Genomic DNA, 25,052 nt, shown 5'->3' with positions numbered 1-25,052 from the left:
TACTATAAAAATATTTACTTCTTATTGCTAATACTTGCTGTTGTCTGCCTGTTTCACTGAAATGCCACCATACTGTCTGTATCCACACCTGGATGTTACAACTCATATCTGCACTGGCCATATGTTTGGTCATGATACATACTTTAAATATAGAGGATTCTGGGACTACATGTCTCATCCTTTTAGGGAAGGTGGTCTCAGCTTGGGCAATTACATACCTGTTTGCAATAGTAGGAAGTTACCAGATCCATAGTGTTCTTGACAGTCATGGAAGTTTAAAAGGCATGAAATAACTTCTCACTAATTCTTTAATTATGGAAGGATTTATGGAAAAAAAATGATGCATGCATTTGTAATACAAATTTGGTGCTGTGAACTTGAAGTAAGTTCATTCACAGGAGAAAGTACCTCTCTAGTGGCACGTAGACCCTTCTGAATTATATTTACAGTTTCGTAAATGGGAAGTCTATCTGCTGCCAAGGTATTTTGGTTACACTGAGTGGAACTGTCTTGTCTTCCCTGATTATAAGTCACCCAGGGCTGACTTCTGTTGACCTGGCTGATGGAAGCTGTTGTGATTTCCTCCAGCAAGAAAGAGACAGTTTAGCTGCCCAGGGAGCATGGTCAGAATAGCCACGTAACATCCTTTGGTTGCTTGAAAACATGGAGGCATTGCTTGGCTGTTTAATTTCACACAAGTGACGAGGGTTATCCGTTTTTGTCTGTTTGTGGGAGGATTATGGGGAGTCCTTTGTGGCAGAATGTGCTGGTGGCATTGGGAGGTGCGGTCTGGTAACAGTCAGCAATGCACCTCTCCTCTCCTTTAAGAGGGTGCAGAGTCTGTTAAAACAGGCCTAAGAGGCTGTGCTGCAAGACAGAGTTCAAAAATAAAAACAGCCTCCAGAAATATAATAAATTCTTAGTAAGGTTGTCATGGTTTAACCCCAACCAGCAACCAAGCACCACGCAGCCGCTCACTCACCTCCCTCACAGTGGGATGGGGGAGAGAATCAGAAAGGTAAAAGTGAGAAAACTCTGGGGCTGAGATGAAGACAGTTTAATAGGTAAAGCAAAAGCTGTGCACACAAGCAAAGCAAAACAAGAAATTCATTCACTGCTTCCCATTGGCAGGCAGGTGTTCAGCCATCTCGAGGTAAGCAGGGCTCCATCACACGTAACTTGGGAAGACAAACGCCATCACTCTGAACATACCCCCCTTCCTTCTTCTTCCCTAGCTTTATATGCTGAGCATGACATCATATGGTCTGGAATATCCCTTGGGTCAGTTGGGGTCAGCTGTCCTGGCTGTGTGTCCCCTCCAAATTCCTTGTGTCCCCCCAGCCTCCTTGCTGGTGGGGTGGGTTGAGAAGCAGAAAAGGCCTTGACTCTGTGTAAGCACTGCTGAGCAGTAAAGAAAACATCTTGGCATTATCAACACTGTTTCCAGCACAAATCCAAAACAGCTCCATACCAGCTACCATGAAGAAAATCAACTCTATCCCAGCCAAAACCAGCACAAAGGTATCTTTCAAAAAATCAAATAGTACAGCATCTCAGTGTCTGCACTTTTTCCTCAGGCCGGCATGGGGTGAAGGCAATGGGTACAGGGGTGATGTTCTGTTATTTCACAGAGTTACAAATGGAGCAAAGGCAACTGTGTCCTCCCTTGAGGTTCTGAATTTTTTTCCTGCTCAGACAGGAAAGCTGCAATAAGCATTGGATTCAGAAGGGAGCTATAGTTAAATATATGTTTGGAGTTGAGATGTGGAAAGAAATTTGCAGCCCCCTGCTTCAGGTCAGTTATGGTTAGGATTAGGGTGGGGAGATGAGGGCCTTCAAAGCTGGGATTAAACTGGGGTCCTACTCATTGTGGGAGACAGATGAGAGCTGGAGCCACCATGAGCTATTATGCAACACTTATTGGGAATGGGGAGGGAACTCACTTGTTTTGTCATTCCCCTGTTTGGAAGGGTGTGAGTCCTTCCCTATCGAAATCCTTAAGCCCTCCTGTAAAGTCACACTGAAGCGTAGTCTATGGAAGTAATGCAGCTTCAGTCCTTGCAGTGATGGTCTTGTTCACTGCAGGAGTGAAACCAGCCACCAGAGTGGATACAGCAGCAGAAACAAACATGTCCTTCTTTTGTTACGCTCTGTGTCACATGAAATCATCTTCCTCCCAGCTGTGCTCAGAAAGGGTAGAGGTGTGCTGGTGGGAGGCCAGCAGCTGCAGATGTGCTGTGCTTCTCCCAGGAGGTGGCACCTCAGTGGCATGGATGGGAAAACAGCCTTCCCCATGCCCACGTTCCTCCTACCTTCAGGTGCTGCTTCTGGGAGGTCTGAAAGGAACATGGTCACAGCTTGGCTAAATTAGCATAAGGTTTATGTGACATACTTCTCTGTCTAGGGGAGCTGCTGTTCTTTGAGGAATCATTAACCTTTGGGAATGAGATACTAGAACTGTCAGGCTTATGGCTGTTGCATTCTGATTTCCTGCTGTATCTGAAAATATCTAGGCCTAACAAGGGGAAAGCTGCATAATTAGTGATGCCTGTGACCATCTTGTGCTGGATTTTTAAAATCCAATTAAGAAGGGTGTCGTGGTTTAACCCTAGCCGGTAACTAAGCACCACACAGCTGCTCACTCCCTCCCTCCCCCCAGTAGTATGGGGGAGAGAATTGGGAAAAAAGAAGTAAAACTTGTGGGTTGAGATAAGAACAGTTTAGTAGAACAGAAAGGAAGAAACTAATAATGATAACAGTAGCGATAATAATATTACAGTAATAATAATAAAAGGATTGGAATATACAAAACAAGCGATACGCAATGCAATTGCTCACCACCTGCCGACCAATGCCCAGTTAGTTCCCGAGCAGCAATCCCTCCTAGGCCAACTGCCCTCCCCAGTTTCTATACTGGGCATGACGTCACATGGTATGGAACACCCCGTTGGCCACTTTGGGTCAGCTGCCCTGGCTGTGTCCCCTCCCAACTCCTTGTGCCCCTCCACCCTTCTTGCAGGCTGGGCATGAGAAGCTGAGAAATCCTTGACTTAGTCTAAACACTACTTAGCAACAACTGAAAACATCAGTGTGTTATCAACATTCTTCTCATACTGAACCCAAAACATAACACTATACCAGCTACTAGGGAGATAATTAACTCTATCCCAGCCAAAACCAGGACAAAGGGAAAGAAAATTTTTTAGATCTTTTCAGTTTTTCAGTTTTTAAATATGTATCTCTATATGTTTGCTTGTGTCTCAATAGTTTAACACACCTCATGTCCCACAGAATTGAAAAAATAGCCCTTTGTGAACAGTTGATAAGTTAATTCATGTAACTCATGGTGTATATAACTTGCATACAAAGCTTTGCATTACTAGAAATTGTCCAAACTGTCAAAGCTGTAATACAGAAGTTGAAAAATCTTGTTACATGCTTATGAGTTGTCCAAGGAAAGATAGATACACAGTTTGGATTCCTATTTAAATTTGATCATGCCTCCTTCTGAGTGATTCCTGAGGAAGATTGTTATTGCCTCAGTTTCCCAATTCCTCAAGGAACTGAATCCCAGAACCCAACTGTTATCAGACTTTACTTGTTTTGATTATGGTCCATTTATCTTCTGCAAAACAGAGAGGAAATTTTGCTTCTTTAATGATTTTTGCAAGGAAATCTGTAATATTTGAAACTGAGGAAAGGGGAAGAAAGCATCCAAAAATCTATATATGGAATTTGTTCAGGCTTTAGTCCAAAAAACCAAAAGTCATCAGGTACATTAGCACAAGTAAGGATGGTAAGTTTGAATAATGTTCTCTGAAGAATATCAGAGTTCATTTCATTTCAATTCACTTTAGTATTAGTCTGTTTTGTTTTACATTGATGGTTGCCTCAGTTGAATTGGAGAAAAAAAAGTGAGACAATGATTAGAGTTGTCATAGTGAGAGATGAAGTATGAAAGCCTAAACAGAACAGAAGAAAACTAGAGATAATGAGCTCCATGCCACAGAGAATGGTTGGAATAGCCTTTTGGGGAAAGATTCCTAGGCAAGTCTGTCTGTCTCGTATTTCTTGACAATTGTCATGACTTTTTGTTTTGTTTTGTTTTTCATGACAGATACATATTTTGCTCCATGTGGCTTGTTGAACTCAGAAGAGGACCCTCTCTTGTAAGTGAATATGTAGAATCCTATAACCATTTTTTCTTTTAAAAAAATCTGTATTTCCTCAGTCCCCAGTTTCTTTTCCTGCTCCTTGGTTAATATACTATATGTGTGTTGATTGTTGCTTATTACTGAAATACATAGCTTTGGTACTCTGATGTTCTGCATTGTAATTTTTAAAACTTTGGGGAGAGAGGGCAACATGTCTGTTTAAACATGTTTAAAGAGTATGTGGGAGTCTGCATGTTCTGTGCAAAAGTAATGGGATAGCATTCCAATCTCCTTTATTGTTAAAGGTGTCTAATCTGATAGGAAAACTTTTTTTTCTATCTTTTTCTAAGCTTACATATAATGTGATCAGAGTTAATTTAGCACTGTATCTTGGTTGTTTACCCATTCCATTAGCACAAGACTTGCTTTTGGTCCTCTCCTGTGTATTTTTTTATATTGGAGCCAGGTGAAGAATGTTCCAAAGCAAGAGATTACCATGAAAATGCAAATTCAATAAAAACTTAAGCTTTCAAGATGCCTTCTTCTTGACACATGGCTGAAAGAAAGAGCACTAAGTGTTGAGAACTTCATTGGTATTTCAGTGGTGACTTTTCTTTTACCAGTTCCCTTTGCAGCCACAAGTTACAGAGTCTTATGGAGTATGACCTTATGATCTTAAGACCAAATAGTTGCAAATGTCTTCTGCTTACTTTCTCTAAGTTGTGACACTAAGGGCCTGTTTTTATCCAAATACTTAGTGTTATTAAAAGATTCAGAAACACCGAATAACTGTAGTAACTATAAACACTCAACAAGCATGAGATAACCTTTGAGCTATTTGGTGTAAACAGCCTGAGCAGTATCACACTGGTTTCAGAGCAGGGTTAGAATGCAGCTCTCCAGGCTGACCAGACACTGATACACCATAATGAAGCCAGCTGAATGTGAATTATATTCCATTATAATTCACCAGTCAGTCACCTGGTATTATCTTCAATCCAGAGATGTGGGATTCTGGTCTGATCTAAAGAATGATTTATGCAATAGCAACTGTAGAGCACAGCTGGCAATTTTTCATCTTGCCCTTGATGTCTTTAAGAAGGTAATTGGTAGTGTAGGAGTTAGGAGTCTTGGATGTTGATTCTGGCTCACCCATACATGTCTGATATGTAAGAGGCTTTGATCAAAGTGGCTACATTCCCCCTCAACAGTTTGCTTTCCAGGTCAGTCTCTGAGGTCTTAGGGGCAGGGTCCATTTCTTATATTGAGCATGTGGAGCGCCAGTGCTCTTCATCGGCTGTACTTACGTGCTAAAACAATGACAGCAAAACAGTATCAGAAAATGACAGTAACAACAATATCAGAAAATCCAGTGCAGGCTTTATACACAAGTGAAGTAGCTTTATTATAGCACTGGCATTTTCTTTTTCGGGAATCCAACCCATCTGATTTTCAGGCCTATGTTTCATTACCTCTTGTCATAGAAGTGAAAAAGAAAATGTCTTAAGACCTTACTGTGAAAGCCCTTCCTTCTCCTCCACATATAAATAGATACATCAACGATATACAATTACCTTTACAGTGCAGAGTTTTGAAAACTCTAATCCTCAAAGAGTGCAAGGAGATCTGTTCTATTTTTCCATTCAATGCCAATATCTGGCTACCTCTGTTTTATTTTCTAGCAAACAGGATCTGAGGATGTTTCATCAGCTCACTCAAGCTATGCACAATTTTCCTTCCCCATATTTCTATGTCATTGCTCCATCACACAAACTTGACTGTCCAGATTGTCCAGCCACTTCAGCATTTTCTTCAGATGTCATTTACAGCAATTTGCAAATCATGTTCTTTGCTCTGGTGTGTGGCAAAAGCTGGTATGCTTCTCAGCGTTATCTGCAGCTATGGGCCAGCACATGATGCTAGCAGGAGCTAATAAAAAGCACAAGCACTCAATGTTGGAAAGTTTTGCTCTCCAGCTGCTCTTGTCTACCATTTCATGTCAGAAATTATCAGAAACAAATTAGAGTCCCAGGGGTCTGTGGTAGATGCAGGGGTCTGTGGTGGACTATTTCAGACCTCTAACTTACAGGGCTTTGAATCGCCTTTGTGGATGTGCATTGGCTCTATAGGAAACTTAGTATCTTAGGTTTGGTCCACCAACACAGTCAGTTAAATATCTCAATAACTAAAGCAGATGGTATGAATATCCACTTAGGCTATAACAAGCCAAGCTGGATGGCAGAAAATACCCCCAAATTGTCTGCTGGATTTTCTGACATCATGATGAAACATCAGAGTTTGGCTTTGTTTTCTCAGTTTGATCTTTGCTTTCTCATTTTGATCTTTCTCAGTCAAGACACATTCAGGGCAAGATGACCTGTTGTGAGAATTCTTTTAGGTTGACTGTCCAGAGCCACAAGCCTTCGAGCTATGAGAAACTTTTACAATCTTACCTTGCTCATTTGCATTCCTACTGCCTAATTGCTGGGACCTGGTTTCCAGATAAACAGAATTCATGATAGTGGTGGCTTTAGTCTGTCTCCTAGGATGGACAGAAGAATTTTCTGCCAACGTCCTCCATTTATGTCTCTCATTCAATACTAAGAGAATTAGATTCCTTACCTTTCTTAGCTTGTCTCTTTTAACAGGAAACAACTCCAGCTGATGAGCAGCAACATTCCATACTGGCAGACTTTATGCTGCCACTGATTTATCTTTAGTTGCAGTACCAGCCTACATCCTCATGCTTTATACATGTCCTAATCCAAAAGATAATAGTCAGAGCCATCTGACTAGCCTCTGTCACCAGCCCATGCACACAGCCCTTAAGTCTTGCTGTTCTTGTGCCAGCGTTCATGAGCACTTGTGGTTCTAACCAACAGTTTCTTATTACCTTAATAAAGATTTACAATTTATGTCTTTACGAGCAACATATTTAATTAATGCTGGAGGTACTAATGTGAGCAGTCTAGCTAAAGAAGAAACTAAAAATGTATTTAAAGTATCTGAATAGTCTGGTGACCCAATGGAGGATTTTTATTGCAATGCTTTTCTAGTCAGCTGTTTTACCTGTAACTTCAAGACATGGCAACTTCACTAAACTCTGGTAGTTTTTTAGAAAATATTTCAATGGTAGGTAATGTCCCTATCTTTGGCCAGAGAAAAATAGAAAAAAACTCTAATGCCAGTTTACTTCAGTATTTTCATAATATATGCCACCATTCTAGTGTTCTCCATCATTTAGTCACAGAAGTTCATGCTGGGTTGAAAGAGAGTGGGAAGATAACCATATAAACCACTAAAAAAGTCAACATGACTTTGTGTTAGAATTACAAGAATCTCCAGCCTCTTTATTTCATAGAGAAGAGAAGAAAAGAGAGAAGAGAAGAGAAGAGAAGAGAAGAGAAGAGAAGAGAAGAGAAGAGAAGAGAAGAGAAGAGAAAAAATGCCATCTGTACCTAACCCCTTATTAGTGTTTCACCTGGCCTGCAGGATTCTTGAGTACATGGCTTAGCTGAATGCATGGAGTCTTCTCCACGCATGGGAGAAGAATCATGGGAAAAGAAAGAAGGCAGCATGGTCAATATGTGTTTCACTACAGATTTTTTTCAGCTAACAGATGCGTCCTTAGGAATCGGCAAAGATTATATTGTTCTGGTTTGTGCACTAAAGTAAGCGTGAGACAATAATGAGGAGAAGGAATGGACAAGTCCTCTCCAGCTTCCTGCTTTAAAATCTTCCCTGAGTTTTTTTCTCCTGAAGGTTTCCTCTCATTTTTTTCCTAAGATTTGTAGTATTTGTTACATTTCACCTTTAACTTCCCTTGTTGTGATAATGTGTTTTACCTTCCATAAAAATAATCCTCTTTGACTTGAATTCCATTGCTTCTCAGCATTTTATATATTCATCTCCAGTATTGTCTATCTACCTTCTGTCTTCCCTTTCCCTTTTCGGGGTCAAGGTGGGGGCTAATGGAGAGGAAGAGATGAACACAAGAGATCTTATGGGATGTTAAACTCTAGTCTATATGTGTTGATCTCTCGTAGATTCCTGTATCATGTTAAAACATTGTTCATTGGTTCTGTTTGATATTCACCTATCTGCCCATGGTGCTGCCACTGCCACCATCTGAAAATGCTTGAACATGACAGCTTTCGTCATCTGTGATTTGTTGCATCCATTCTTCACTAATGTAGAAGGAAGGTCTGCTTTCCAAAGCAACCATGAGTGTAAATTACATTTGAAAATGTGCCATTCTGATAACTTGCTTCAACAGTTGGGACAGTCTCATGAAGTAATTATTTTAAACATATCCATCAGAACATAGTTCATAGTAACATAAACTTCCCACAATCAGAAAATGTTAATGATGGAGGGACTAAATAAAGAAATATATGTGATAGAAACCTGGTTACTGTCTGTTGAGGCTCTCTTTTTTCAACTATGAAATGAACATTTGGTTTCATGGAAATGACCTTTATTAACTAAGCCTTTGTTAACAGAGTGCAAAGATGAAGAATGTAAATGTGATCTGTTCTGCCAGCTTTTCTGGAATAACATCAGTAAGTTGGCATTGTAGGGAACTACAATGCTTGCTCTTAATGAACTGTGTTTTTTCTGTTTCCTGAAGAACATGGCCCCTGGAGATGAGCCCCTCCACCACTTCTCCCTACCCACACCATACATAAAGTCTGAGTTTATTGAGAGAAATACACCAAGCAGTAACACAGTCTGGGAGGTACCATGAAGAAAGTGACCACAGTCCTCGCTCTAGGAGCTTTATGTTCCTCACATATTTGTGTGATCTGGCATTCAGAGCAGTAGTCAGTCCTTTGACATGTGAAGATGCTAATTAATCCTGCCTTCAGTTACAAAGAGAAGCGGGCTATGCAGAAACTCTTCATCCATCTTCATTAGTCTCAATGTTTAAGCTTCCGATTTTATCCTGCCACTTGGCTAAGACTGTTGTTCTAAACTGATAACCTCAACAGAATGTCAAAGTGAGTATCTTCTGCTTATGCATCACCTAGAAAACAACATGCCCATTTCCTCCTTTCTGAAAGAAGGGAGTTAAAGCCAAGGTCACAGGTAGCCTCCCATCAGTTTCAGTGGCCTTTGAATGATCCAGAGTGTTGAGCAGGTTTTTGATGTAGTAAGAGCACCACTGTCCTTTAGAAAGGAGTCTGAAGGAGTCTTTATTCCTCCACAGTGAGGAATAAACACCACTCAATCCCAAAAACAGTCCCTAGGCTCCTGTTCTGCTATCTGTGGTTTCATGGGACACACCAGTGACTGGGAAAAGCATATATTATTATATAATATATTAAAAAAATCCATCTGGCCAAGATTTACATAACATTCAGTAGCTACTGCTATCCAAGACAGGATCATGGCAGGGCCATGCTAACAATTTCAAAGTAAAGATGACGGTGTTCCAGTGCTCACAGCTGTGTCCTGGCACTGTTTAATTCCTTGGCAAAAAAGTAGCCTGTGAAAGACTCTTTCTTTGATTGGTAATCAGCATCACAAAGTCCAACAGCCTCTTCTCCTCTACAGGGAATGAGGGTGATGTTCTCACCTCCGCCAGGAGAAAGAGCACATACTAACACTGTGGCCCAACAAATCCTCTTGGTCCTTCCATTACAGAATGCAGCCTACCTGATGCTACAGCGACATTTAGCCAGCAGTGGAATGGCTAGGCTTTTTGCTGTCTTGCTTTCAAACGCAAGGACATGAGCTTCTTTCCTCATTTTCCATTCTTTTGAAGTACAAGTCTTACTCTAGCCCAACTACAGTACCAGACAGAAGTGATACCCACATTCCAGTTCCAAAATTTTCTTCATGTGTAAGCCCAGTAAAGTCAGTCATTCATAAGTTTTAATTCTGGGAAAATGCATTCTGTTAACTGACTATTCAAGTGTAAAAGACATAAACTATCTTAATAATGAAGATAATAAGGTTGTAAAAGCAGAACAGAAATTTCTTCAGGTCTGAAAGCTCCCAATTTATCAGACTGAAGAAAATCATTAATGACCACATTTAAATGACAGGATTTAACAGAGACACTGCTATGAAGCTTACACAGTCTTACAATTTACCAGAGTTGTTTCATTTGAAGGAAAAGAAGAGCCACATTGTAGGGTAAATTACAGTAACATGAGGCCATCTAGTGGAAGACAACTTTTGTCTTCCAGGCTTTGTTTCTTTTGCCTCTGGCCCTAGCTCCTGCTCTATGATTATTTTCTGTAACTTGTGAAATCTCATTTGTGAATAATGGATGCAATAAATTTATTCTCTAGAAAGGTCACCACGGACAAAAAAAAAAGTCAACGTTTATTTTAATAAACATGCAGACTAAGTAGCTAAATAACATACATGAATCAAAATTGTACAAAGTTAGCAGAAAAATAAGCATTTAAAATTTAGCTACAAAACTGGAAGAGTCAAAGCACTGCCTAGGAAAGCTGAAGCCTTTGGGGGAAAAAAAAAGTATCTGTAAAAGTTTCTGGGTAAATGAAAGAAAACACTTCACCAACAAGGAAAACGGAGGCAATGCCTGCACTGACTTGTGTCCACTAAGATCAGGTGGCATTGTCAGATTTGAACTTAAACCATGGAGACAAATATATAATGAAGGGCTCGTGTGAAAACCAACTTGCTACAGAAACGGGAATGCTCCTGAGAATCCCGAGGAAGTGTTTTGCAGGGAGGACAGAAGTGTCAATCCCAATACTCTGGAGCAGAGAGAAGCAGCAAATGACAGAGCACAGATGAAAAGCCCACTTTGTGCCTTGTTCACCATCATCAGAACAGGCAGGATGAATGAAATTAAGAGATTGTGATACAGCAGTGTAAAGCTGTTCTCAGCACTCTTCTCTATCATGCAGAATTCATTCAGCATACTCCTGCTTGCTTCATATGTAAGGCACCTCTACTTCTCCTGCAAAGGAAAGGAAGGACATAGACATTGCAGACAGCAAGCATAACTTTATGCAGTAAAATCTCTCTGAAGTTCTCAGCTAACAACTTGCTAACAGAGAAGACACTGTAAACGTTTGAAGCAGACAAGAAGACATTGATCTGTAAAAAATTTTCTTTTCAAAATTGCATATTTTACCCATAAAAAGCAAGGTATTTCTGGTACCACTTTTGAATTCTTATTCTTACGACCTGACTTGGGTCTAGATGCCTTGTTAGCCCCATGTTGCTCATTGGACTCTTCTCTTTACTGTCCGACTTCTACAGTTTCTGCTAGAATAGGAAGTTGCTCACACAAATATCAAGCTTATTTGTTTAGATCAGTTGGACCTTATGGTGGGAGAAACAATTAGTCTATAAAGATTAAACAAAGAAGCAGAGGAGTAGCAACCCTGAGAAAAATGATAGCATTTAGGTGGAATGGAAATACCAGATAACTCAGCTAATCTCAGATTTTCGTTTATTCAGGAGTAGTTATGTAGTATTGTACTTACAGGACTGCTTTGCAGAAAGAACATTTGTTGTTATATGTTTTCCCATCAGAGCCACAAAACGGTTGATAGAGTCTTTCGCAGTAAATAGGTCTTCCTCTCTCTAACCTCTTGTATTCGCTGCAGTCTACCTGCAAATACAGTATCATTTTTATCTGAATCCCTCTTTCTCACATTCTCCATTCATCTACAGAAATAATGAATATATTAAATTTTTGGACGAGCCTGTCAGCTGCTCGAGAGCAGCACAGTCAATGGGGCTCCACCACCTATATTAGCTGAGCCTAAGCCTCAAAAAACAAGTGTCCCTTCTGACAGACATGTATGTGGTGCTACCCTTGTCAGGTACTGAGCACCTTTAGGGACTTTGCTATCTATCTGAATAACATTACCGTCACTGGAAAAAACATGGCCCATTTTCCATCTACAGAAAAGTTGAGTCTTAATATATTTTTTTTCTACCTGATTACAATTGTCAGTAAATTCAGGTGAAATTAGTTCTTAAGGATGTGAAGGGTTTCTGTCTCTTTATTGCACAAGTATCAGCTCTTGATGCTTTTTACGCTGGTGAACGGATCTGCCCAGACAGAATTAAGTAAAGTCTTATTTAAGTATTAGCATAAAAAGAAATTGTTGAAAGGCTCTCATCTGATAGTGGGACTGTATTGATTACAGACTTATATATGAAAATGGGAGTACAAACTAATAGAAGAAATGACTGAAAGTGCTCCTGTCCTGGTTTTGGAGCTCAATCTTCTCCTGTCAAGTGAATGTCATTCCTGGTATTTGACAAGCAAGGAGTTCCTTGTGCAGCGCATATATTCTATTTAATGTGCTGTTTGTCATCCTCAAAAGCCTAGGGTTTGCTTGCCTAGGAAATCACCTGTCCTTATAGGTGCTGTTGTAACTAAAATTGGTGCAGCTCTTTTTGCTGCTAGTCTAGTGACAATTTGAAGCATATCAGACTTTGGAGAGACATTATGACTGGAGCTTATCCTTTCTGAATATCTAGCCAAAATATGTATTATAAATGTATATATTTAAAACAGAACCTAGTCTTGCTGTTCTCTTGTTATGGCCTGTTTTTTTCCCCTTCATTCCAACTCTTAGTGAAGGACAGGAGTATTACTTCAGCCAAACCCTGGAATTTATTACAGATGATATGATTGGGTTTATGCTAGTCATTGCCCAGGGTCTGCAGGTGGATGAAGTGAGGAGCTGTATGTGGTCAGCCCCTTCAGCAGCCCAGCCCCTGCTCTGTGGCTCAGCACAGAGTGAGAGGTCTCCACTGGCAAAAAGAGTCATTAGCCGATCACTCTTTTGGGTATTATGGGCTTGAATCCAGTGTCCCATTAAAAAACCCCAACATACGGGATGTTAGTTTACCTAGGTTTTTCCTTCATTTGGTCCTTTCCCTCTCCTCCAAAGCCCTGGCTGCTCACACATTTCTCTCTGTGGCTGGAAAGCAGGAGGCAGCACACCTAGCCCCAATTGCAAAAGCAGGTCAGAGACCTGGTATAGCTGACAGGTTTCCACAACATAACCCAGCAGAGGCAGTGGCATGGAAGGGAATCTCTGTAGCTTGTAACTTATAATTTTTAAACTTTTAAAACTTGTGAGAGTTTGGTTGCAACTTGTGAGAGGCAAGGGCCAGCTAATAAAAAAGCTAGAAACTAGATGAATTTGTCCCATATGTGTGTGTGTAACAGCTGGCAAAATGGGAAAGACACTTAGTTTGGTATGGAGAGTGGAACATGCTCTTCCTGGAAAAGTATTTATGTCTTGGTGTAGTTTTAGGCATCAGAGGCTGTATATGTTGTGCTAGTACGGGACCAGCTGTGTGCGTGTGTGAATTTCCACTCCCAGCTACTGTCCGCTGGACTGCAAAAGGGCTTGTCTCTGCTCATCCAAGTAAGGATTTTTGTTGCTTGGTACCTCATTTCTTTCAGAGGTTAACCCCAGGATGGACACTCCAGCATAGTCAGGGAGAAATTAAAATCTCTAGGTACATGATTTAGGATCTGAAAGTCACCAAGAAAGCCTTATAGTGTCATCACCAGATAAATATAAAAAAACCCCAAAACAACAAAAAACCAACTTGATTTCTCTGACTTAAAATTTAGCCTTGCCCAATTTCTTGCCCAGAATGCATTACAGGTAAAAACATCTAGAAGTTGTCAGGGCAACTGTATGGAAACCACATATCTCAAACTCAGGGATTTCTCTCTGAAATCTCAATACTTTGGCAGCATTTAATTAATGTTTAATGTGTTCTTTTCTGACTTCATGTTGCTACAAACTATATATTTTTATCCAGAAGTAAAGGATAAAATTACTCACCTCATTCTCTTTGGCAGCATCTGTAGTAGAAACAGAATCACAAAAGATAAAATAAAAAACACTGTTGATAAACATTCAGTTTGTAACTGGGATGATTTAATTAGTACCAGCCCTTCCAACAATACTAAATCTCTTACCTCCTTGAAAGTAAATACTGACATAGTTTTTCAGTCTTTAATAAGATACAGGTGTCAGAACCTATTTAACAAGTGGACCTTATTGTGTTGTTGTGTTACCTTAGAAATGTGTGTTAGCAACTAGAACAGCCTTTGTTGTGGGAGGGAATGGAGGCTATTGTTCGTTCCCCTTTTCACCAGAAAAAGATTGAAGACCCAGGAGCCAATATTATGTTCAATAGCTAGTCTGTTTAGGATGAACTAGTTGTTAAGCATGACTGGGTTTTAATTCCCAAGTTTATAAAAAGAAAATTGTATGTGGCTGTAGGCAAAACACATGGTCCTTTTATACTTTGATTTTCTGTCAATAATAAGGAAAATAGCTTCATTAAAATATTATACTAAATATATATAATAATGATAATGCAATTTGGATCATAATACCACTTTAAAAAGTGTTTTCCCTTGGCGGTTGGTATAGATTCTAAACTATTTGGCAGAAGGATGGGCTCCTATTTTGTATACAAATGGCATCTAATCTGGGAGCCCTGTTCTCAGGTGGGGCTTCAAAAAGCTCCTTCAAAACAATGATAATTACGCCTCCCAGAAAGTAATCAAGTAACATTGGCATGTCTCCATTATGGTGACACATTTGTTACTTTCTTTAGGAATGTATTTTGTTCTTCTCCTGTCCTGTAATCGTCATTCTGTGGCTTCCAAGGGATAAAAGTTATCAGGCAGAGGCTTCTGTATAGAAGGGGCAGGAAGAAAATCTATTATGATACAAAAGGCAGTACAGCTCTAGCAATTGTCTTTCTGACTCAGTGTAGCTTTTTTTGATCTTTAAAGCCATTAAGCTTACCACTGAAACTTCCTTTCATGGAGCTGTTTACATCTTCTCATGAAATAAAGTTGTCCAAGGTAAAGAAAACTAGCATAAATAATGTTCCATGTCAAGTTTCAGTCTATGTCACCCAAAGTTTCAACGAGTTTTCATTATTCTGGAATCGGGTCAGATATAACGCACTTCCACAAAAACATGTTATTTTTTCTCTGATAACCTTTTAGTAGCCACTATGTATTTGGGAGTGAATGCAAAAAAGATGCGACTCAGAAAGTATTGATCCGTGAAATTTTAATGCAGACAAGATAAAGTAGAAATTTCAAAGGATTTGCTGGAATTCTTATGAAAGCAGTATTTATTTATTTTTTCTGCAGTTAATGAAACACTGTTTGAAAGAACAGTTTCCATCAAAAGTGGCCATTTCACTGAAATGGACTTTTTTCATAATAATTTTGAATTTGAGACAATTTTCAAAATAAACTTTTCAGAGCTATTCAAAATGGAAAAAGATTATTTTGTTTCATAATTTTGGTTTTGTTTTAACTTTTTCATTATTTTGCTTCTTTAACATTCATAATACTATTGAACTGCTATACTACTAGCAGAGAAGATTTGGACTGTCCTCTTTCAGTTATTCTAAATGCACTTATTTTTCTATCATCTCTTCCTTTTTTTTATTGCAATGTTTTGTTAAAAAAACAATTACCAAGTGAAGGCTCAAGAATTTCCTACCAGCTGCCTATTTTACCATAGAGCAACCTGCACCTCAAAGCTCTCTCCAGCCTGGCAAACTAACATGTGGCCTGTGCATAATCAGCTGTCTCCTGCTTGCTCAGTTTGTCAGGAGAAGGACCTCATCAGGTCCAAGCTCCCTGCTCAGATGTAGTAAAAACCTGCTTTAGTCCTGAGGCTTTACAGTTCATTTTTTAGTTATGGTGCAGAATATAGGTCTGATTCATGCCATCATCAAGGAATAGGTTTAATTTGCTCAAGTTGGCAACTGTAAAGCTGGTGCAGTATTGCTTGCTAAATAGTACACAAGCATAAAATTTCACTTGCTTTCTGCCACCCAAGTCCAGCAACCATTGCTTTACTATCCCAGTAGACTGAGAAGCTTGCAGTGTTTGAACATTAGAAATACAATATATCAGGAAGTAAAAAAGGTTACTCACTTGCTAAGCAAAGAACTGCCAGGGTGAAGAGCACAAAGGCGCCTGTTATCTTCATGGCAGACATGGGTTCTTGACTTGTTTCACAGCCAATCTGTGGTCTAAGTAGTGCAGTACACTTAGCTTAAACGTGTGTTCATGTATCTGTGAGAGCAGATATATATATGCACGCACAAAGAGCAGGAATCCTGATGATGAAATCCCCCTTGTAGAGAAGGTAATTAGAAGAAGGTGTTGCCCATGGGTAGTATCAATAAGAATGTCTTCTGTACAACATGAAGGTCATAAGTACAGGACAAAGATGAGCGTCACAGCGTGGATTGTGTTGATAAAGGAGATGTATTGTACTTTAGCTAATCCCCTTGCCTAATTAACTGTTTCATCTCCATTAGCAAGTTCAATGAGTGACTCAGTAAGGTGGTTACTTATTGCTGTTCTGCTATTGCCATATTGACCCTCAGAGCTGAACACAATTACTGGGGAAAGAAATAATTCTTACTGGGTGCATGCCAAAAGATTCATACCAGTAGAGCTGAAATGCTTAATTCCTATTCTCTTGAAATTTTGGAGACCCTTGTCGCTAGCTGTGGATAGAGGTGATGCTGGTTGCACTGAGCTTTCAGACTGCTCTGTGGTAGTAGTTGCTGCTTGGAAAAGTCTATGTTTCACATGAATATCCTCACCTTCACACACAACCCAGAAGATACCCCAGTCTTTCAGTGTTCTTCTGCCTTTAAAGTTCCACTAGTTTAGAGATCAGAAACAATGCTTTGTGACAGGAGCAAAGATACTGCATTGCACTGCCTAGCAAAGAGAAGTGATGAGTTCACAACCATTGTGCATTGTGCCGAGTTACTGCCTAGTTTGCTGTCATGGATATACGGAGAAGATCCTTCTGTCTGCCCATCTTCTCCTTTGTTGCTATTTCCAACCCAACAGGTATCATATCATGTGAGATTCTTTAAACAAATCCAACATACCAGTGTGCTAGTGACTTAATCAATAGGCATGATTTTCTGGCTTTTATTATACAGACCGGGGGTAGAGTCATGATGGGAAACTCAGATCTGAGTCTTAATTTTCATAAAGTTCAAAGTAATGTGGAGTTTTGAGCCTATAGTTTTGTTTGAACCCATCCTTCCAGAACTGCCTTCTTTTTAGCAATTTACAATGCAGATGTGCAAATTGTCTAATCTGAGACATCCCTGCACACCATTATAATTCACAATATTTCAGTGATCACCTTCCCTACATTGCAAGGTAGCCTGGGGCTTTTTCCCCATGCAGGAGTTAGGGTCATATATGCTAATTTCACTAAGACAGAGGGACTGAAAGTTTTTACAGAAAAGGTTGTAATAGGTCAAGTAGACCTTGGGCCCCACTAACTCACCCCAAGAGGCATACAGATCATCTTGTCTTTCAAGAATGTAGGTTATGAATAAATGGTTAATTTCTCATCACTTAATGGGATAAAAAACCATAGATGCCATCAAATTCCAGTTCCAGGATAGGTAAAGATCTGGTTTCAGGTGGAGGCCTGTAGATTTTTTTTTTTTTAAACACCCTTACTTCAGTAATCACAAAAGACATGCTGTGATTTAAATTTGTGTTGGTCTGGATTCTGCTGCTTTGGGATGTCAGTGAAATTTTTATTCTGGAAAGCCAAAAAGTTCTCTGAAGACCCTAGCATAGAGCATGCATAAACTCATGGAGAATATCTGGGACACGTTCATTGGTTGATGGACAATTACAAACACTAGGCAACAAGAGCAAAACCCAAAACAATGCAGAGGATACTCCTAGTCTGAATAGTTTTGAGCAAACAAGGATCTTGATGATATCTTGAAACTATACAACTGCAGCTTGACAGAACATGTAGGTTCCTTGACACTGGTATGAGGAAATCTGCCACTTTAGTTACACTCTCTTGCCTAATATGGTGCTACATAGTGTACTGTCTGATGCAACCTCAGTATCCATCCCATCCCTCTAGCAGAAGAATATAAAGAATATAAACATCTGTTTGCAGTCTTCTGAGTTGATATAGGAAGATTTTCTGAGGACTAGTGTAGAAAGGAAGACAGGACTTTTGGAGGTTGGAGGGGGCTAATGAGAGGGGCAGATTTTGTATCTGATTTTTCTTAGCATTTGAAAATCAACTTGCTATTGAAAGGATTCCTGATGCTTATTCTATGCCCCATAGCAGGAAAGCCATGGTGTGAATGTTTTCTTTCTGGTAATGTTTAGGTGTTTTGATTAGGACTTTTGAATCAAATGATGATTCATTTTCTGAGCAGTGGACCTTAAGCTTTTTAGGGCTTTCCCAGACCACTCAGGTAGGAGAGATACAGTTCTGATGAGAAACTGTGACATATTGTAGGGTGTGCAAATAGCCACTCACTACAAGTGAGGCATAGCAGGGGTCAGCCGAAGTTCTGGAGATCTTTGTATTTTGAAATATCAAAGCTGTCTTGAAGCTTTGAGAAGAAAAATGCCATACACAGAAAGCAATAATCTGTTTCACTTTCTGCTGTGAGGTAACACTCATATGCAGAATCTCAAAATGAAATTCGGTAAAAAGCAATGCCACAAAGCATTTTTTGCAATTTAAAATGATATTGAAATACCTCTGTATCTATATGCCTAGCTTTAAGAATGGGCAGAATTCACATTAGTCAACTGGAGGAAATAGTCACTCATTGACTGAAAAAATGGTTCGTCTGAGGTGCCTTTCTGTCAAGACTTGCAGAGGCTTGTTGTTTGCCCTGGTAGTCTTCATACGGAGCTGGTCTGACAACCTGAGACTTGTCATCCTCAGGTAGGCTACAGGTTTGTTTAGGTCAGAGTGCTGTCTTCAAGAACATTCAGTGGCACATTGAGAGGAGAGTAGAGTGGTTCTTCTCTCGGTGGACAAGCTGAACATGAGTCAATGGTTTGCCCCTATAGTGAACGAGTCCAGTTCTGCATACTGGGCTGTATTAGTAAGATTGTAATTATCAAGTCAAAACCATCATTGTTTCCCCCTGTTCAGCTCTTATGAGGCTGCATATGGAGTTCTGTGTACAGTTCTGGGCTCCCCAGCACAAGAAAGACACTGAAATACTGGATCAAATCCAGTGAAGGACCACCAAGATGTTTAGAGGGATGAGGCACATGTCATACTCAGAAAGATTGAGAGAAGTGGTTTGTTCAGTTTGAAGAAAGAAGGCAAAGTCTCATTGTTGTCTTCCGCTACTTCGTAGGGGCCTACAGAGAAGACAAGAGCCAGACTCTTCTCAGAGGTGCACAGCAAAAGGAAGAGAGAGAATAGTGCAAATTGCAGCAAGAGAAATTCCAATTAGATGTGAGGAAAACAAATTTCACAATGAGAGTAGTCAAGCATTGGAACAAGTTGCCCAGAGCGATTATTGGAGGCACTAAAAAATGGATCTGTTCTAAACTGGCCATGGTCTGGTGGTGGGACGGGGATGTGGGGAACCAGGTGATGTGGTCCATTCCAACCTGAACTGATTCTGTGGTTCTCATAGGTGAATCACAACTCTTGCTGGCAGTCAGTTGCTATGGGACTTTGTAGCATATTATATTTGTCCTTATGAGTTAACATTTCTAGACTTGACAAAGCAGACATGGACAATAGAGGAGCACATTGGATTGATTTTAGCTACTTGAAAAATACGTTGTTTGTTGGAAAACGAGTGTTGAGATCTGTTTAATAATAGCTGCTTCCCAGAGTTGGATAACTGAGGCCTCTTTACCATAGCTAAAACTAATTCTGAAATTTATGGTAAATACTCTGTTTGGATTGAAAAATTATGAGTGAAATTTTGGCCTCATCAGTAAACTTGTACTGGTTTCCATTGAGCTGGGAGGTACTGTTTGAATACAATGTATGTTAACTGTGGGCCTCTGATAGTTTCCGACTTTTATCATTGTGTCTTGTCTTTCCCCAACTGCTTACCTCTCCCAGTTGTTATTTTGAAGAAGAAAAAGCAATTACTTGGTGAACAAATGTTTATTCACTTTAATGGGCCTGTTACATCTGAGAAAATATTAATGCATATTTTTCTGAGAGTGAGAACATTTGTCACAATTATTGATATATTGCTTTTATTTTTGGAACTCCAAATGGAGCACAAATGTTATGCCAAATATGCTGCTGCAGCACATCATTAGTTAAGTGCCTGCTTTATTCTGCATGGGAGGATGTTATGTGGCTGCATTCCAGAGAGCATTGATGGGCAGTAGCTTGTTCCCATTCATATGATGGAGTACCTCACATTGAGGACATCAACAGTGCTGAAGAAATGGCACATGGAATAGCTGAAAAACATATTCTCATACACCATGTATATCTGGGAAGAATGTACAAGCCAAGATAGATATTGATATGGTCATGAGTGGGAATTCAGACCTCTTAGTGATTCCAGTGCATGTTTATACACAACCCAGTACACAGGCTCCTTCAGTTTTATTCTGTGTGGGTGGTTAGGGTTGTCCACCCCTGCAATTAATGTATCAGACTTTTAAAGTCTTGCTCAATGGAAGATTTTAGAACTAAATGAGGTATTTCTTAAGGCATCCGACTGTGCCAAAACACTTGGGTATTTGCCCGAAGGAAGGTGAGTTTCCCGTTTTCCACACCTTAGGAAAGATCAAAGGAGCCTTTCTTTAAAATTGTAGGTATCAAGCTGGGACAGATCCCAGCTGAAGGTTTCACATGTTATTTTAGAAAGTAAAAAAAAAAACAACCCAACACCATGACTCTCTGCAAAGGCTGGAGCTGATATTTATTCTTTTTCTTTGTGTCTTCTAATCTCTTTAAGATAAATTACAAGGCTGTGAGACCTACTGTTGTGCAACTAGCTTGTGAATCCTTTGAGTTACTTAGTGTCATACCATTGACATTTCTGAATGACTTGATTCTTTACAGATATATGCAAAACAGGCATTAACGGCTTAACACTGAATGAATTGGGCAGTGAGCATCGAATAGGACTTATTTAAAATTGCCTTCTATTTCGTATTTTAACATGTAATTTCCAGATGTTTAGCACTTAGAATTTCTGTCACACTGAAGTCAGTTCAACTGAAATATTTGAGGAAAGGTTTCTTAGTTTTTTTCATGTCTCTGAACAAGGTTAGGGGACACGTATTGGTTTTGCCTCTATTAAAAGTATTATAACTTTTATAAAAGAGAAGCTACAACTTATGAAGAATTGGGAAAAGATGAAGGTCAACATGGAAGGAGGGGTGGATATGAAGCATTTGGACCTGAAATCTAATATGTGTTCTCTCACAGAACTTCTAATTAGACATAAGCCTTTTTTTTCCTTTTGCTGTTATCAGGTGCCTGCTTACCCAGCTCTAATGGCTGAAGCACTTAGAGGACTGCAACCTATTAGTGCCTCATTAAGTACACCAACTATTTGTAAAGCATTCTTTAAGATGAGGAGCACCCACAAAAAGCCCTGGAGGGAATTAGTCAGTCTCTGTTCAGTGCAGATTCAGGGAGGTGTGGTAGGCAAAACCTAAAGCCACATGTTGAATGATGAGTATGAAAAGAAAGCTGGAGGAGCTGCCACTGCCCAGAGAACGGTGGGTCACCGAGTAAGACAGGGGTCCGTCCAGTAGAAGATCTATTCTGTCCCTATATGATTAATGACTCTCATTCATAGGGGCCTCAGGAGTAAACTTAGTTCTATCATTGTGTTATTTCAGAAGCTTTCATTTTGCAATCTAAAGGTTTGGGGGGGGCAGTTTTGTACATTGTGCAGCCTGATTGAGTCCATGCATCGTGACGTTTATAACAAGGTTTCCAGATTATTTGCAGTGCAACAAGGAGAGGAATTAAGAGAGAAGTACAATGATTAGCTGATACATCAACTATTATTTTCTTGACTGGATGGAGTATGTTAGGAAAGTATCTCCAGCATATGGAGCCACCATAATGAATATTTGTGCTGTGATATTATCACCTTTTTATACAATCTATAGAGTTTCTCAGAGATGGGAGACTGTCTGACAATTTCTAGAGCAGATATTTAGAGGCACTTGGATCCACATAAGGCCCAGGAAATGGATAATCAAGGACTGAAACCAACTTTATGTCTTAGAGAGCAGCCATTTACAATTAACTTGATTTCTACAGAAGAAGAGGCAGTTTCAAGCTGTGCTTTGTTATTTTTCTGAAGAATCTTAGACAATAACTTTCCTCACTACCAGCTCCTCATTACCTCACGATCTATGCCAGAAAAGTTTCCTGTAGGGAGGTTTCACGCACCTTATGGGATCATGGCACAGAAAGGCATATTCCTCTAAAGGTAATAGATCAATATAATCTTTGTCAGAATACTTGTAAATTTAGCCTCAGAGTGAAAACTAGGCTGAATCAAGTTAATGAGAGGTTTCAATGTTTAGTTTCAATGGTGCCAGGGTTTCAACCCAGATATCTGAAGAACAGGAAGGTCCTACTAATTCTGAACAGTATACCAATAGTATTAGAGAGAAACCTCAAAGACCTCAAGATATATGTCAGCCTGGTTTCAGTTGCAAACCTCCTGACCACAAAGGCCAGTGAACTTCAATGCACTCTTAGACTGCAAAAGAAACAATCACTTCTTAGCCCGCAGAAAAGGATTTAGAAGAGACTGCTGACTAACAGACCTCACTTGTCTGTGTTGTCCTGGACAGTTTTACAGGCCATGAATTTGGTAGCATTGATCAGGCATATTACTTCTCCCTACAAACATTGCCTCAGAAGTAGTGTATAATCTGGTAGGAAGTGAAGAGTGATATTAACCATATTTCTTAAAAGATCACAAGTAAACAAAATTTTCTTGTTTTCAGACGTATTTATTATTAGCTCCTTTGTAAAACAAGCACAGTAAATTGCATTTATAGCAGAAATAAGATGCATACACTTAATGTTAATAAATACTAATGGCACTTGTAGCTAGACTATCAACAGTTTTCTGAAATATCAGATACTTCCCACATTTCAATGTTTAAATATCTTAAATTACCACCCATTGCTAGGACTGGAAAAAAACTAAGCATGGTCACAATGGAAGTCTTTCTTTAATTTCAGTGATTCTGTATCAGAGATTAAGGCCTAAATCCTCAAAGATACTTTAAAGTATTTTGCCCTCTTGAAAATCAGGACTTAGGTGGTTTGACAAAAATGTATAGGCTTCAACACATGCTTCTGCTTCTTTCCAGGCCTGGGGACTTACACTGTAAGCACTTCAGAACCAGGATTTGAGTTTTTTTCCTAAGGTTCTGTGAAGACACCTAGTGTATGTTGCAGTAGTAGGGAAATACTTTCAAAATGAACTATAAAAATCTGTATTTTAAAGCTCTAACTTTAATTAGATGCTTAACATCCACATATAAAATCAGTTAGCAATTGCTTGCTGAAATATCAGATACACTGCAGTTAAACTTTTAAATAATTTAAGCTGCCTTGGTTTCAGTTGCAGATTCCTGACTGCTTGTGCACTGTGGTTTTGCCTGTGGCACATCAGGTCTGAATTAATTTTATTGCCAGAAAACTCCACTGCGAGAGATGCACTGGGTACACATGGGTACTGAATAAAGAGCATCTAATGATCACAAGCATGAAAGAAAGGGAGTTTTGTTTAGGAGATGTTATATTCTGCTTCTGGCTCCCATCTCCCTTCATGTTCATGAGAGGTGGCAACAGGACTCTTTCAACCACAGCACCTCAAAGCTGCCTAGACACTAGCACTCCCATTGCTTCCACTGCAGCTTGGGTTCAGCTGCAAGCGTAGGGCTTTGAGAGTGGTTGATCTCTCATGCAACAACCATTTGCAGTGTTCAGCAGTTGGGCATCAACATGATGTAGGCACAGACAGCTGACAAAATGCAGCAGCTAACATTTCTAGGACTCCGAGCTTGCAATTCCTTCTTTTACTAAAATGTCTGCCATCATATTGGAAGATGAGGATGGCCCTGATACTTGATACATAGCTGCCTCATGCAGCCAAGGCTTTCTATGCTGATACATTTCAACAAAATAAATAATTAAATAATCAAAAAATTAAACCGTTAAATAATGGAATACTAAACCAGTTCTTTCAGTAAGTTACTTTCTAAATAAATTAACACATGAAACAGTTTGAATAGCAACTGCCATCATCTGGCATTGCAAGTCATATCAAATAAATAAATAAATAAATAAATAATAAATAAATAAATAAATAGATGCAATAGAATAATATGCGGAACCTACAATAATAGCTGACAGCAATGTATCAAAATACTATACATGTTAATATAACATGATGTATGCTAAAAGTGTTACTCAAATCTGGGGAATTTAAAAGAGCTGCCAAAATCAGGACCATATTAATCTATTACAAAAAAGATATGGTATGGCTTCTTAATAATCTCAAATGCAGATTTTTCTTCTAATTATGCTTATGTTCTTGTGCTAATTCTTTCTTTGCTTTCTTTAAGAGCATTGTGCCATTCTCCTAGAAGCTCTTACTGGTTATCTGTAAAATAAGAGAAAGGAAATTTACATAAGAATTATCTTTATTTTCCTCAGACCTAGATTTTTAATCCATTTCTTAATAAACCTTTGCTGGTCTAAGCCATCTAGTGAAATGCCACCACTCAATTTCTCTAAAGGACTCAGGACCACATAATGCAAGGCTCAGAAGTTCCCACGTCTGATGAGGATTACGGATTCAGCTTCATCTGCTGAGAGTTAGGCACCTGTCCAGCTACAGCCCTTTTGAAAATTTCCTTCATTTCCCATTGGGATCTATAAATGCCTCTGTACCAATGAAGACTGGATCCACGGAACAGTGTGATCTTATTTCAAGTGTTTCAACAGGGCTACAAGTTTACAACTTTTCAACAGTGTGAATCAGGAAACTTGGAGGTCGGAGAGATTTGGACCTACATCTAATTGGAAAAAAACCCACCCCCAAATT

At 39.4% G+C, this 25,052-nt stretch overlaps 1 protein-coding gene and 1 long non-coding RNA gene across 3 annotated transcripts in view; one reads left to right on the top strand and one right to left on the bottom strand.

Moving 5' to 3' along the window:
- The window catches only part of LOC138682313 (uncharacterized), a 36,410-nt gene that overhangs the window by 3,511 nt on the left and 7,847 nt on the right, over positions 1-25,052 (top strand). For both annotated transcript variants that reach the window (XR_011322415.1, XR_011322416.1), the window contains exon 2: positions 4,118-4,169. This is a non-coding gene — a long non-coding RNA (uncharacterized lncRNA). The remainder of the gene's footprint in view (positions 1-4,117; positions 4,170-25,052) is intronic.
- On the bottom strand, positions 10,459-16,381 carry SPINK9 (serine peptidase inhibitor Kazal type 9). The gene is made up of 4 exons (XM_009916989.2): positions 16,096-16,381; positions 13,964-13,983; positions 11,627-11,754; positions 10,459-11,094 (listed from the first exon to the last, which is right to left on the bottom strand). The coding sequence occupies exons 1-4, from the start codon at positions 16,157-16,159 to the stop codon at positions 11,049-11,051; spliced, it is 258 nt and encodes an 85-aa protein (XP_009915291.1). The 5' UTR covers positions 16,160-16,381; the 3' UTR covers positions 10,459-11,048.

This window comes from Haliaeetus albicilla, chromosome 27 (assembly GCF_947461875.1).
Source record: "Haliaeetus albicilla chromosome 27, bHalAlb1.1, whole genome shotgun sequence".
Taxonomy (NCBI): domain Eukaryota; kingdom Metazoa; phylum Chordata; class Aves; order Accipitriformes; family Accipitridae; genus Haliaeetus; species Haliaeetus albicilla.
This window is presented reverse-complemented; position numbering and strand designations above follow the sequence as displayed.

Excerpts from the sequence above, each read along its gene's own strand:
- SPINK9 (XM_009916989.2), bottom strand. The coding sequence starts at position 16,159 with ATGTCTGCCATGAAGATAACAGGCGCCTTTGTGCTCTTCACCCTGGCA. Across the intron at positions 11,755-13,963 it reads ATGCTGCCAAAGAGAATGAG|GTAGACTGCAGCGAATACAA; the intron begins GTGAGTAATTTT and ends CTGTATTTGCAG. Across the intron at positions 11,095-11,626 it reads TCTTTCTGCAAAGCAGTCCT|GAGAAGTAGAGGTGCCTTAC; the intron begins GTAAGTACAATA and ends TTTCCTTTGCAG.